The following is a 15,221-nucleotide window of genomic DNA, read 5'->3' as shown; positions in this document are numbered from 1 at the left end:
ACCTTTTTACAGCCAATACAACATCTTAAAATTCTGCCAGTGTCTCTCCGATTGATTCAGCAGGAGAGAGCTCAACTCTGCAGCACTTCCTCATCTTCAGTGGTTTCACAGTGCTCTGACCAGTGTGCTGCGTTGCTTCAGCCGCTGGCAGGGCTGCTAGCACGGCACAGCACTGCAAACACTCTCTGGGCTGCACAGTGTTGGCTTCTCTGTGGAGAAAGACTATTCCTTTGCAACTCTAATCTCTCTTCTTGGACACCTACCAAGCAAGAACTGTGCATTTTTTCCATGAGGACCAGTGGGCTTATGAGCCAGGCTCAGAGAGGCTCCCCTGCTCCATTCAAAGCAGGCTTTTGCAGAAAAACTTGAGAGGGTGTTGCCCTGGAGCGGCCTGGCAGAGAGCTCTGCACTTCTGGAACCAGGACAACTGTCTGAACTGATGGACTGCCAGAGGAAAATGCTTCCTGCTGCATCCTGTGTCCTGAAAAGGATATATGGCCTGCAGTTGGGATGGCACCCACGTGGATGTTAGGGGGCTACCGTTCCCTCTGTGCACTAGGGATTGCAATTGCAGCTGGGCTCTGAGTGGACATACGGATTCACTCCTCTGCTTTATCCACGCACTTGAGTGCTTTGTAGTCTATGAAGGAAAGAAAGTCACTCTAAGTTGAGGAAAAGTATCATTTCACTGTCAACGCTTTGCAAACTTTCTGCAAGCACAGGGCACAGAAGCAGTTTCAGGATTGCTAAAGCTGGAGAATAGACCTGAAGTGTTCTTGAAGTGTCTTGCTCTGCCCCTGTTCTTGGAAGAGAGTTTCTGTTTCAAAGTGTGTTTACAGGAGGCGCAGGGCCTTTCATGTACAAGGACAGGAGCAGATGATACCCAAGACAAAAAAAGTGAATTTATGGCAAAGTTTTAAACAAAGCTCAAGTGGCAAAAGGGATGTGCTCCATATTTGCATATGAGTCTGCACATATGTTGTGTGAATTTTGCAAGACATTTCAACAGATGCCTTTTAAAACATTTACCCAGAGAAAGCAAACAATGTCACCTAGGAGAAGCTGATACAACCAAGCCTTCTGCTGCTCAGCTTCAGCTCAGTGTAGCTTCAGTCCTCTGTCAAAGCACACACTGCTTCCCCAGCACTGCCTTCTGCTCAGCCATTTGAAGGCTCAGGCACAAAGTCTTCTCCGATTCTGATGCAAGCTCTTACAAAGCACCACGTTCCTCAGGAAAATTGGGTGGTACCTGGTGAAGTTTGATGGCCTTCTGTGCCAAGGCTTAGCACCTCCTGAGCCGCCCTGGAAGTGACATACTGTTACAGCAGGCAAAGAACTGACGTTCACAGACTTGAACTAAAATTTATAACATACATCTTCAGTGTTTGTGGGGGGAACTATCTGTGTTTTCACACTTCTTTTTTTATGTTACAAACACTGTTATTAATAGTCTTTTGCGTCTCTCATGAAGAATCTCAAAGAGTTTTATACATTTCCAGGTCAGATCTTCCATGGTGTAAATCAGCAGCTCTCCGGTGAATAGCTGCCCTCATTTATATGAGCCGGAGATATGGGATTTTATATTCAGTCAGTGATAAAAAACCTCTGCTTATCAGGATGGCGCTAGGATTAGGACTTTCAGGGCTCATGGCTGAAAACTGAGCAGCAATCTGAAGGGGTAAGATGCAAAGAGGATGAGGTATACCAGCATATTGCAAGATGATGCCCATAAATGCTACAATATATACACACAGCATGACAATATACCCGAATCGTATCACCCAGGAGCTATTAACATGAAGATGCTTCTGAGTACACAAAGTGTTTAACTGAACATAGTATAGCTACACACCACAACACGGGGTGAGTGCCAATTAAAATCAAAGGGAAAACTACAGAAAGTCGAATTTCACCTAGAAATCATAACAAAAGATATTCACTTCTCCTAGAGTTAGCTGCCTTTTCATGGGGATGCAGAAAACAACCCATGGCTCTGGCACCAGAGCAGCCAGCATATAAAACTGTGCAGAACCGGGACTAGGACTTGTTCTTGCTGAATTTGAGACTGCGCATTTGAAAACTGTCAGCCTGTTAACTCCTTCCACCTTTGCAAGTGCCTCATGCTCAAAGCTTGCCATTGTATGGAGGGGAAGCTGGTTCAAAAACGAAATCACACATCTGGAATGAACTATGTGTGACTTCCCCTTTCAGCTCTTCGGGACTCGGGTGAGGCACGAGCACCCAGACAGGCTGAAGGCAGTGCAGGGACCGCTACAGCTTTCTGGCAGAGCCATGGTGAACTCCGTGCTGACAGCACTTCTAGCAATGCAAATGGTAAAAAACCCCTTTTGTCTCAGTAGTTTTACATGCTCTGATTTTTATGATGTTGTGATTTTGCCTCCAGAACTTTTGTCTTCTTCATCAGTCCTACATTCACCAGGACACTGCTTCCCCTTGTTTATGGTTTGAGATTTCCTGCTACTGTAAGAGGCCAGTGTCAGAGCTATTCAGCTCATGTTGGTCCTCTACTTAATCCCTGTATTGTCACAGAGAGAAGCTCCTCAGGTTCCTCCCACAGGTGAGGATGGAGACACAGTTGCATAGCTGAGATTTACTCCACGAGCCTCCGTGTTTTATTTACAATGGTAACCTGCTGAGGGAAACATGGGCCATGTCACGCGTGGCATGACAATATTCATCTGCAAGTTAAGGCCTCCACACGCAGCAGATAGGCTGCACCTCAGGTTGGGAGGATGTTTTAGCCCTGCCATACTAAGACCATGAAAAGAGTGATTTCTTTGTCCAAACACACAATGTATTTAGCCTAAAAAGCACAGAAATTTCCTTCAGTGTTGAGCGCTCTAAAGGAAGTGGTCATTGAAGTCCTTATCTGTTCTCAGCCCCAGGGTTGTTCTCTGCCCCCTACATCACTGATTAAAGGAAGGCCAGCACACACCATCAGAGGCTAGTCACCTTGCTTAAGTTCAACCATGGCCCCAACAAACCAATGCATCTACACAGAGGTTGGCTCGGGACTGTAGGACGTCATTGTTAGCAAATCATCAGCTTAAGAGAGGTAACGGGCGATACTGACCCACTAACAACTTTGCTCCAATCTGCTTTGTAATTGTGTAACTGGAGCTGTGGTGCAACACAACAACCTGCATACTTTGCTTTGAAAATTTAGTGGGCAAAGCAGCTGAATCATGAACTGGTATCCCCATCAGAAACGGCAAATAGCATGCATCAAAAAGTTGGCACTATGTTGTCCAATCCTGTCAGGTTACCTGTTTTATCCCTCTTCCCACTTTCATTAAAGCCCTGCTGCTTTAATGTGTCTGTTTGTTCTGTAGGTTATATTCTAGAGATCTGATTATCTTCTAATTTCCTCACATATATTTCTACTGGGGCTAAATCTAATTTAAACAGTCCTTAATTGTTATGATTTTGTAAACAGTGTCTTAAACACAATAGACACAAAACTCTCAACAAATTGCTAGAGGAGATGTGACAGTATAGGGAATCATTTTCATATCTTCTGGGATTGTCCCAAATTGAAGCTTCTGGTCTGATGTTAGAAAATTGATGTAAGAATTATGTCAGCAATATATCCCCCAAAGCCCTATTACTGCGTGGGAAGGAAGATGCCCTGGATTTTTGACATGAAGAAAAGAGAAAGAAGAAAAAAAACAAGGGAAGAAAAGAGAGAAAATAAAGAAAAGAGAAAAGAAAAAGAAAGAAAGAAAGAAAGAAAGAAAGAAAGAAAGAAAGAAAGAAAGAAAGAAAGAAAGAAAGAAAGAAAGAAAGAAAGAAAGAAAGAAAGAAAGAAAGAAAGAAAGAAAGAAAGAAAGAAAGAAAGAAAGAAAGAAGAAAGAAAGAAAGAAAGAAAGAAAGAAAGAAAGAAAGAAAGAAAGAAAGAAAGAAAGAAAGAAAGAAAGAAAGAAAGAAAGAAAGAAAGAAAGAAAGAAAGAAAGAAAGAAAGAAAGAAAGAAAGAAAGAAAGAAAGAAAGAAAGAAAGAAAGAAAGAAAGAAAGAAAGAAAGAAAGAAAGAAAGAAAGAAGAAGAAAGAAAGAAAGAAAGAAAGAAAGAAAGAAAGAAAGAGAAATGATGGATGGATGGACTGATGGAAGAAAAGAAGAAACAGAAACAGAAGAAGGAAGGGAGGAGGGAGGGAGAAAGGAAGGAAGGAAGGAAGGAATATAAAAAGACACACGCATACCTGCATATGTATATGGGAATTTGTTTAAAGTTCGCATGCATACAGCTAAAAAATGAAATTTGCCTTCATCAGAGCACTCAGACATCATCTATGGAAAAATACTTGGCCAAATTAAAAACTTGAAGTGAAGCCATATGTTGCTTATGGTGGTTTCCAAAGTATTTTTTGAGATCATTATCAAATGTAATAAACTGACACAAAAATCATGATATGAACTTCCCACTTACTGTATTATTTAGGCATTTGCTTGTTATTTATATAGATGTTAAAATATTTATACAAGACTCTTTTGGTTAGCATAATTAAATATGCACTAAATATAATGAGATTAAACTTCAGTAGCAATAAAAAACAAAGTAATAAACTTTACAGAAACTGAGCTGAGGCAGTCAATGTATATTTCTGTTATAGCTAATGCCACACTGCCTCAGTTCTGGTTTGCACTCCTAGCTTAACTTATTTTTCACATTTTGGTGTTTTTATAGGAGAATAATTTTATGTGCTTATTTTATATAAAGACTGAATAGATAAGCAAGATAAATTAATGTATCAGAAAATTTACCTGCATTTCATATGTAATACTTAGTTGTACTTAGAAACTGGTACTTGAGCATTCACATTCACCTTGTACATACAAAATCACTGAATTTCCAAAACTTGCTTCTGAATTTGCTAGTAAAATCTGCAGCTGATATAAAACCACAGTGTAGAGCTAAGGAAACCCATATCAGACTTCTAATTTCAGTGGAACTGGGTTCTGAAGTCCATCACTGAAAAGCAGAATTTAGGCTGAGGTTTGTAAAGGACTGTAGATACCTTTATAATGGGACATTCTGTGTTCTAGAAGTGAATAATGTTCATGAATAAATAGACCAACGACAGAAGAAAGTCAACAGACTTCTTTAAGATGTGAGAACTCAAAATCATGCTGGTTAATTCAGAGCCCTCAACAACAGCAGAAGTTAAGTTCTGGTGTTGCAGACCATGGGTTGACAGACTCACTCGCCTGTGGTCATTTCTCTTGATCTCCGTCGGAAATTGTCTTCACCAGCATGTTCAAAACCAGGCCAGACATATGTTTCACCCCTCTGCAAACTGTCTGTGCCAGCCAGGCAGGGAGAAAAGGGAGACTTTCTTCTCACTGTGTGTTAACTCTGCTGTGAGCAGCACTATGCTAATTAAATGATAGCAGCCTGACAGAACAGATTATATGCAATCCCACCATTAATTAGTAGTTATAACTTCCTGCATCAGAAGAGTTCAGTGTAATCACGTCAGTGATCTCATGGCCACACAACCCACTGCGATGGGCTTACCCTTTGCGCTGAGAAGCTGCGCGCCAAGAGTGGCAACTCCACAAGCCAGGTTAAAGCAGAGGGGCTTGGGGGTTTAACCCTGGGAGCCTGAAGGCTGGAGATGAGCAGCTCAGAGAGCTGAGGTCAAATCTGCTTTTTCTTTTCTTCCTGGCTCCTTGTGAGCATAGGTTGTGTTTATCCCTTTCAGTTTGTTTCTTCGCAGGTGAAAAACTGCCACGGGGGCACATGAGATTGTGCTTGATGTGGTGCTGATAGACATTCCGTGCATTCATAGAGGGCCTGTCACGGTGGCATCTGCAGGGAGCAGGACACAGGCAACTGGGTAGCATCGGTCCGTGGAAACAGGTGGTTACCATACCCTGCCTTTCTCAGCTGAGCAAAGACAACGCTCCTGATAGGGATACAGCACGTTGTTCCCAGAACGCTGCTTGGTGGAATGGCTGCCTCACTCCACGTCGGGATCACTCCTGCACACTATGATGTTGTTATGATTCTCAAAACCTTTGGGGAAATGAACGGGTTGATGCCATATGCTCTACTTTTTCAAAGGACTAGCCAGTACAGGAAGGGGGAAGGGGAGCACAGGGAACTTGGCTTTCACCCCTCCACCAGGAGGGTGTCTCCTGCAGAGCCCTGGCCCTCACGTCTGCCATAACCGTGTTGTGGAAAGCCTCTGCTGCTCAGTCCCAGGGTTGTAGGAGTTTGGACACTCATTGTAATAGGAGTTATAGGAGAAGGTAAGAAACCTGTGAAGATCCTCTGATGGTAGGAGAGGGGAAAGAGATCGCCAGCCTGCAGTACCTGAGCTCTCATCCTGACAGGTATTCCAGTTTTCAACAGCTCGCGCTTCCCTTCACATATAGTGAGTCAAGTACCTCTGTGCTGCATGAGGCAGTCCTTGGGGAGGCTGTAGGGAGCTCCTCCAGGCACGGGAGGGATTTTCTGGCTGTTCAGGCTAAAGTGTTGTTTGTTTGGTGGCATGTCACCTGCAGCTGCTGCCCTGCCTGTTCTATGTTAGTAGCCTGAGAACCTGCTTGTTTTACCTCAGTTAAGAGTGAACTGAATTCAAGCCATGTGCAACACAGGGCGTGTCTTGAGCCTCACGCTGGTTTCCTTCCCTTCTTCTGCTTCTTTCATATGATGTCACTGCGTGGCAGGTGCTAGAGACAGGCTAAGGGACAGAGCTCACGAGCACGCTGCTCAGAAAGACAGCTCATGTCCACCTACAAATTTGCATAATCACACAGAAAATGGGCACCATGTCCTATCCAGGGAGGGAATTAAATTAAACCTGTGGTGTTGCTGAACTATCTCAGAATTTCAGCAGTAATGATGAATACCGAAGCCCTTTTGATGCCTTATCCGAAAGGTCCAAATATCTTTTTAGACTCACCAAGCAATGGCTCACCAGCAGCAGCATAAGAGAATATCATGAACAAAAGTGTCCATGAACATACGGATAACTGAGGAATAAAATATAACTCTGAATCATACAGTTATTTGTAGTCAGATCATTCAAGTCCCTTTGTACAACCAAACTACTAAGATACAGTAAATGCGAGAAATGAGTGGAGAAAAAAGGCGAAAGTTTCCAATCCAAGATCATGAGGACACCTGCTTTAAAGTTTGTCTCTCAAGTACATAAAAAAGACAAGCATCTGTGAGGGCCAGAGGGAAGTTTAACTGTTTTAGCACATGTTACTTTGAGTAATTGAATGCAGGGGGGAACCTGATGACGGAGCTACATTAAAACTTCTGGGCAGAGACATATGGTAAACGGGACTCATTTGGCTCTGCTGGGGCTGATCTCAGAACCCAACACATGCTAGATTTGATTGATTTTTTTCTTTTTCTCAGGAAAGCGAAAAAGTAAACAAAATAGGTAGTTGGAAGAGCATTTGAGGCTCTGAATTCAGGTTCAGTAAATACCCCTGCATTACTGCCAGGTTTAAAGCTGATGTTTCTTCTCTGATATTTTAGGAGATGAAAAAAACCCCAAACTAATAATGTAGTCTTACAAATGCAAGTAACTTGTAGTATGAGGAGCTGCCTGACCACCCTCTAGGAAGGAGAAACACCAAAGGTCTCAGGTGACCTTTTCAAGGGCAATTGTTCTCCCACCCTTTTTTGCAGCAAAGAAGCATGGAAATTTCTATACAAGAGCACATAACTCACAATAAATCAGTTTCAGCATAGTTATCAAGATGAAGTTTCAGAATTAAAAACAAATGCCAGAACAAAAAGAGTAACAAATGCAGAGATCCAGAGCTGTAAAAATAGTATATTAAGATGAGATTTACTCATTACTTACTGGTTCCCCAGGAGAAGGAAGGTTCCAGCTGCAAATGCTGGAGGAATATATTACATTCAAAGGGTAAAAGGCGCAGGGAAGAACAAGGACAAGACCAAGACAAGGTGGCAGAAGAAGAGGGAAGAGAGCAGAGAGGAACTGGTAGTTCATTCAGAGGTTGGACTGATTGCACAGAGACAGGAGGAACCACTGATCTGGGTGGCAGTGACTGATCTGTATTTGGATGGAGCAAGGAAGCTGCAGGTGATTTGACTGTGGTGTCTATGATTGCTGCGATGCAGGGAGGGACATGCTGCCCACACTCAACTGCTAATGTGGGGCCAAGGAAATCAAATTAGAGGGGTGCTAGGACAGAGGAGGCAGAAAGGCTGGAGGGACAGGCTGAGCAGAGAGTGGCAGAGTTTCTGGACGTGGAGGAAGTGAAGAAACATCTCCAAGCTGGGATGAGGTGGTAGAAACAACGGGGAAAACAATGGAGGATCTTTGAATAGTGTCTGAACTCTTGAAACTGTCTAAAGGATGACATGGGGCATCCCCAAGTTTATTATGTCAGGCAGGCTGATTAGAGGGGTGCCGGTAAACGTGCTGAACCGTGGGCAGAGGTAAGACAAATGAAAACCATGTTTTTTTCAGAGCTCAGCAAGAGCTCTGTCAGAAGGGGTATCAATACATATGAAGCTCTTTGGATACAAAGACCAAACCCAGGGAAGCTTTGGAGAAACTCTGGCTCTCACCCTTTAGAGGGAGGATCAGACAGGTTATGTGATGGTGATAGGCTGCCCCAGGCATCTCCTGAGGTGTCACTTCTGAGGTTATGGGGCTAGGTCAGTGGTGGTCTGCCTTGTGGTGGGTGTAGGGACATGAAAGGTGTTTTGGGTTTCATAAGCTTCTAGGGTCACAAAAATGTCATGTTTCCACAACAAAATAAAGGGGATTTGGAACAGTATGAGAGCAACCACTGGAACTGGTTTAGAAAGAGGCATTTCTGTTTATGAAGGTGAGCAGGGGGAGTCCTGAATCTCTTCATGGTCTTTTCCTATTCTGCACACTAGACACTAGAGAGGAATCATGCAGTGAGTCGAGGGCTTCCGTAGGTTGTCCCAACCAGACCCATGCAAGTATGTGCTGGACAGCTTGGACCCAAACTCCGGCCACATATTGTTATGCTGAAATCATGTCAGCTTAGGAGCTCTTGCCCCGTGTTCACTCTCTTTCTAACCTATCTCAGAAGTTTGCACAAGCAGCACTGTAAGTTGAGTGGCTTGGCTGAAAAGATGGACTTTCCTTTGGTTATAATTTTTACTTATTTGTCTGGTCAAATCTGACAGCACCTTGCTGATGTGGAAGGGAGAAAGGACCAATCAGACATGGGGAAACACAAGGTTGATAGGTAAAGCTATAAAAGACTGGGCCATATTTCATTGTGCAGACTATTTAAAAATATGGTCCTATGTTTAATGTTAATGGAAATCATCATCCATGCATCATTGCCGTAGGAACATCTCTATTAACATTAAACATGCTTTGATACCAGTAAATGTTACTGGCTGGCAGAGGAAAGTTACAACATGTGTAATTTTGCTCTTTGTTTTCTCTTACCATGTGTAGGTGTCTGGGTGGCACTGTTTAGTATCAGGTGATTATAATTTTGTTCTTGGTCATCTGAAATTCACAGAAAAAAAAAACCTTTAAGAAACAGCTTAGCACACCCACTGATCTGCAGATGATAATTACAGCTCACAGTATGCACAGGAAATCTCAGCATGATTAAAGAACGGAGAAGAAAATGCTTAAGAAAGCAGAAGATTCTGTTATGTAGCTCGCTTAAAATTCCAGATGCAAGAAGAACACGGTAATGGGAAACTGCTCCCCTTCTGCTAAACCTGCAAATTAGAGTTATCTGTGAAGGTAAGAAGAATGTCCAGACAGGAACAAACCACAACTGGTGCACCAACATCGGTGGTATGTTCCTGGAAACTGCTGGAACCTCGCAGCCCCTATTCCACTGCTCCACCTCCATCTGACATGGAGCTTTCAGGACGTTACCCCCAATTACATGAAAAACAGACTCTTCCACTATGACCTGTGAGTGCAGGGAAACATCAATAAGTGGCCTCCTAAAGGCAGAAGTTAAATCGCTGCACATGGACTGTGGAGTCAAATAGCTGCACCCCTCCCCTGAGAAGTAAGAACACTGTAAGAACTGATGCATTCAGTATTGAATGCACCATGCTGCAAAGTAGGAGGAATGATCAATGGCAGAACGGCTGCTGCCATTGTGGTTAGTAACTGACCTCTGTGATGGAAAACAACTTTTTTTCACCATTTTCCTTTAAAACCATTAGATAAGTGACTGTTGATAAACTTCTTTCATCTTTAGTTTCCTTACAAGCCTTCAATAAGGAATGAACTCGTCTGTATTTTTACAACCCATTACGGAACTGCAGTAATGTAGGGTAAGAAGAGATTTCAAGAAATTTTCTTGCATCTCATGCTCTCCTGGTGTAGGATTGGCTAGTCTGATGTCTAGTCTGCTGTTCTTGAGAACCTATTCTTGATAATTTCACTTTCTCCCCAGAAGATCTGTTTCATTAGCTCTTTCTTACTGCTTTTTAGGCCAATTGCTTCTTTTCTGTCTACCAGGGACATGGAGAAAATCCCTCTTACTTCTGCAATAGCTCTTTATGACAAAGATAGTACTATGTATTCCCTTAACTTTATTCTTCAAGCTAAACCACATAATTTCCTTTATGTTCCCTATGAAACTTTGCCTTTGTTTACCGTCATTCTAGCATCGTATGCTCTCTCTGATTGACCTAGATCCTTCTCATGTCTGGAACACAATCTGGGACATGTTTCTGAGAAGAGACCTTACCAGCGGAGTGCTTGGATTTTTCCCAGTCATTGACTCTTGTTCACACAAACTTGCACGATGTTTTTCTTTTCCTGGTTCATGTGAAGTTTGTGATCATTTATGATTCCTCATCGCTTTTCCAAAGAACCATACCTGTCCAATAGTTCTTCAACATATACAAGGCTTTTTAGTATTCCTGTTTCAGTCCAATGCATTGCATTTTTCTCCATTTAATCAATTTATCTTCAGTCTATTTCTCAAATTTGTCAAGAACATTTTAAATTCTAATCTCATCCTCTAATAGACTTATGGTCATCCAAGCTTCATATCATCTGCAAATTTAATAAGCAAATTCCTTTCCCACCAGTAACAAAAATACTAAAAGCAGAACCACATCAGTTCATTCTTCTACTGATTTTTAGTTACCTTTTATGATTAGTCAGCCATTATGGCATCTACCCCATAGAGGTTCATTAAGAACGTGCTTCTCAAATTAGTCTCACATTACTTTGCCAGAAACAGTTGAAAATCTTGCTAAGGTCATGATCCTTAATATAAGTTATTTCTTCCTGGCCACAAAACACAGTAAAAAAAAATAGGAATATCTTGACATGATTTCTTTCTGAGAAGTCCGTGTTGGCTGCTACTTTATCTCACTGGGAACTCATCTCCCTGCACAGCGTGCTGAATATATGTGTACAGCCAGGATTAAAATCAGAGGATATTTATTTGGATGACACAGACTAGACACCTTAACTTACTTACTTCTCCATCTAGAAAACAGGCACTTATTATGCACACAGACAGCTGAAAATATAGAGAGGATGTTAGCCTGGCTACAGTATGCGATGAACAAACCTTGAAAGGAGCCTGGTTTCACATAGACACCTAAAGTGTCCTTGAATAAGTGGCCTGCAGGTTGCCTAAGTTAGAATTTTCCTTTGGATCCTCCGCTGCTGGTTACTTTTTGCAAGCAAAAATCCTGCAGTAACTACCTTTGTAACTTCAGTTTCTGTTCCTTCATATATTCTAATTTCAATTTAATGAGAAAATTGGACCAGAGGATGGGTGGGACAAATAGGAAACTGGATATTTCTGGAATCCCTGTAACTGTCAGGAGGGATTTTCAGAGATACAGGATCAGATGGGACACTCCTCATCAAGTTTACAGCAAGCATGATACAGAATCCCACTCACTAATTTCTGCATTAGGTTTTAACTGTTTCTGGAGTTCAAACAGACCTTTTCAGTAATATGATTTTAAAGGACTGTATGTGATGGTAAGTCTGATACATGTCTGAAAGAAACAGCTGAAGTATTTTTAGTCTTCGTTACCAAAAACCACAATATACTTTAGGTCTTTACCGAATTATCTGGCTTCAACTCCTATTAGACCTTTCCTATTTTTTGGTAGGACTAAGAAAACATCTTCCACAGTAGATATTTCTAGATCATGAGGCTTCTCAACCATCAACTTGATTATTCTCTTAGATAGGCTAAATATTCTGTGCTTCTGAAAAGCTGTGGGGCTGAGGTCTGGGCCAGTATGTGTAGACTTAATCAGATGCAGTTCATGATATTGTCAAGCAGAAATGTTTTTTGAATATTACTGTTAGAGAGGTGTTCAGTCATTACAGCCGGCAACGGAGCTGCTGGGTCTGCCAGGCCCACAGCTTTGGAGCAGTCTCCTCTATGCAGAATTTTCAGGGCTTTTGGTTGCAAAGGCAGCTGTTTTGTACAGTGTATACTAGTGTATATGGCTGGGCCCCGAGAACATCTATTTCTGTATAGCAGCTGGTTTTCTGTCACGAAGTTAATAAAATCACAGAATCACTGAGGCTGGAAGCACCTCTGGAGATTGTCTAGTACAACTCCCTGATCAAATCAGAATCAGCTAGAGTGGGTTGCCCAGGACTGTATTTGTTAGGGTTTTAAATATCTCCAAGGATGGAGACTCCAAATCCTCTCTGCAACTCCTCTCCCAGTGTTCAACTACCCTCACAGTAAGAAAGTTTTTTCTTATGCTTAAGTGTAATTTTCTGTATTAAAATTTGTGCTCCTTGCTTCTTGTCCTGTCACTGGGCACCACTGAGAAGATCCTGGCTCTATGTTCTTTACTTACCCGTCAGTTATTTACATACATCAATGAGAACCCCCTGAGCTTTCTTTTCTCCAGGCTGAAAAGACCCAGCTCTCAGATTCTCCCATTACAACAGATGTTCCAGTCCCTTGAACACCTTTCTGGCCTTTCGCTGGACCCACTCCAGTTTGTCCGTGCCTCTCCTGTACTGGGGAGCCCATCACTGGTCCCAGCACTACAGATGTTTCTCACCAGTACTGACCAGAGAGGAAGGATCATCTCCCTTGACCTGCTGGCAATATTTCTCCAAATGTCCTCCAGGGTGCTGGTGGTCATCTTTGCCACAAGGGAGCATTGCTAGCTCATGTTCAACTTGGTGTCCATCACATACCTCATCGGTTATTTTACTCACCATTTATTACCTCATTTATGAGTTATTAAATCTATTTTTGAAAGTTGCAAACTAGGTAGTGAGTAATGAGCCTGTTGTACTTTTTGATGACCTCTCCTTGGCATTTGCAGCTGACAAGTTCATTGAGCATGACTAAATTGCTATACAGCCACTTCTCTCCTGAAAGCCTGAGAAAGTGAAATATTTCCCCAGGACATCTCCATCATTCCACATGCTTTGTATAGTAGCCTGTGGTTCCTATGCTAGTCCCTCTGGGTTTCAGCCAGGTGTAAGGCTGCAGTCATGCAGGGTAGCTAAGGACAGCAAAGACTTCCAGCCTTGCTACAGCAAAGCTGATTTACAAATCACATTGCAGAAAACATCCAAACATCAAAACTGTTTGTCCTCTTCTCAACTAATGTTGCTTACAGCCTACAGGAGCTGACAGATAAAAGGTTACGCAGAGACGGATACACGTGTGTGTGAAATGCATGTACTTAAACCAGTAGCAGACATAACTTGAACACATTAGTTGTTCCAGAAGGGAAACAACGGAGCTTTCTCTCTCCTGAAGACACAGAGAACTCAATGCAGTCACTGTACTCTCGAAACCTCACACCTGAGTGAAATCGTGTCTTCACTGAGGGTAATTAAGTCTGCATCTACATGACTAGGAACTATTGTCTTCTGACTCTGATCAGCTTTCCATTTAACCCCAAATTCTTTCTCTTTCTCTTTCTCTTTCTCTTTCTCTTTCTCTTTCTCTTTCTCTTTCTTTCTCTTTCTCTTTCTCTTTCTCTTTCTCTTTCTCTTTCTCTTTCTCTTTCTCTTTCTCTTTCTCTTTCTCTTTCTCTTTCTCTTTCTCTTTCTCTTTCTCTTTCTCTTTCTCTTTCTCTTTTTCTTTCTCTCTTTCTTCTCTTTCCCCTTCCCTTCCCTTCCCTTCCCTTCCCTTCCCTTCCCTTCCCTTCCCTTCCCTTCCCTTCCCTTCCCTTCCCTTCCCTTCCCTTCCCTTCCCTTCCCTTCCCTTCCCTTCCCTTCCCTTCCCTTCCTTCCCTTCCCTTCCCTTCCCTTCCCTTCCCTTCCCTTCCCTTCCCTTCCCTTCCCTTCCCTTCCCTTCCCTTCCCTTCCCTTCCCTTCCCTTCCCTTCCCTTCCCTTCCCTTCCCTTCCCTTCCCTTCCCTTCCCTTCCCTTCCCTTTTTTCCCTTTTAAAAACTCAGGTGCTTTGAGGCTACTGCTTAAGAAATGGCATCCAAAATAGTCAGACCCTGAATTATTGGCATTTTCATGTAGCTGAGCTAATCAGGCATCTGAATGCAGCACTGGGCTTCATTTACCACTTCTGTAGCCTATTGTAAACACTTTCTAAGCAATAAAATGCCTTAAAATGATGGCTGAGCCTTCCTGTACCTCTTCAGGTTTAACAAGATAATGCTGTTAATTGTGAAGTGCCAGTTAGGCAGAAGCATATCTATTGCGGAGACAAGGATCTGAGTTCAAAGCTATTTACTAGGAAGTTCCATTAGGGAAATAAAGGATTCACAGTGCTCTGAATTGCCAGACCACAATAGGAAATTTCTGAGCACAGCTGGAGGAGTGATCAGATACAATAACCAGCAGAAAGAATGAGACAATTTTACTGGCACAAGGGAAAACGGGTGCTCCCAGCCCCTTCGCAATCCAGGGGAATATACATGGACAGACAGGGGTTTTAGGGCTCCAGGGTTTTTTTCCAAAGGAAGTGGGTTCACATAGGAAGGACAGAACAAAATGCTACATCCGACACGATTGTATCTGTGGTCTGTATGTGAACTCAGTAACCTCTGCTCTGGGAAATACAACTTCCCACTCAGGTGGGGAAGGTGAGCCTGTGATGGGGTACATTTATGAAAGAAGGGAGAGAATGCTGTTGGAGGGGATGAGATACTGGGAAACACTAAGAGACAAGTTTCTGCCTAGATGGCCTTGCTGCCATGCTGAGGTGGCCCTTCTGGTGCAGCTACCAACCTGTCTATGCACTCCAGAAGCTCTCAGTGCTACTGGGTAGGATCCA

At 42.7% G+C, this 15,221-nt stretch overlaps 1 protein-coding gene across 1 annotated transcript in view; it reads right to left on the bottom strand.

Moving 5' to 3' along the window:
* SHISA6 (shisa family member 6) overlaps window positions 1-15,221 on the bottom strand; it is a 265,438-nt gene that overhangs the window by 11,843 nt on the left and 238,374 nt on the right. The window contains exon 4 of the mRNA XM_086473488.1: window positions 9,446-9,508. Coding sequence (XP_086329614.1) covers window positions 9,446-9,508 — 63 coding nt within the window. The remainder of the gene's footprint in view (window positions 1-9,445; window positions 9,509-15,221) is intronic.

This window comes from Leptosomus discolor, chromosome 15 (assembly GCF_034619465.1).
Source record: "Leptosomus discolor isolate bLepDis1 chromosome 15, bLepDis1.hap2, whole genome shotgun sequence".
NCBI classification, from domain to species: domain Eukaryota; kingdom Metazoa; phylum Chordata; class Aves; order Leptosomiformes; family Leptosomidae; genus Leptosomus; species Leptosomus discolor.
This window is presented reverse-complemented; position numbering and strand designations above follow the sequence as displayed.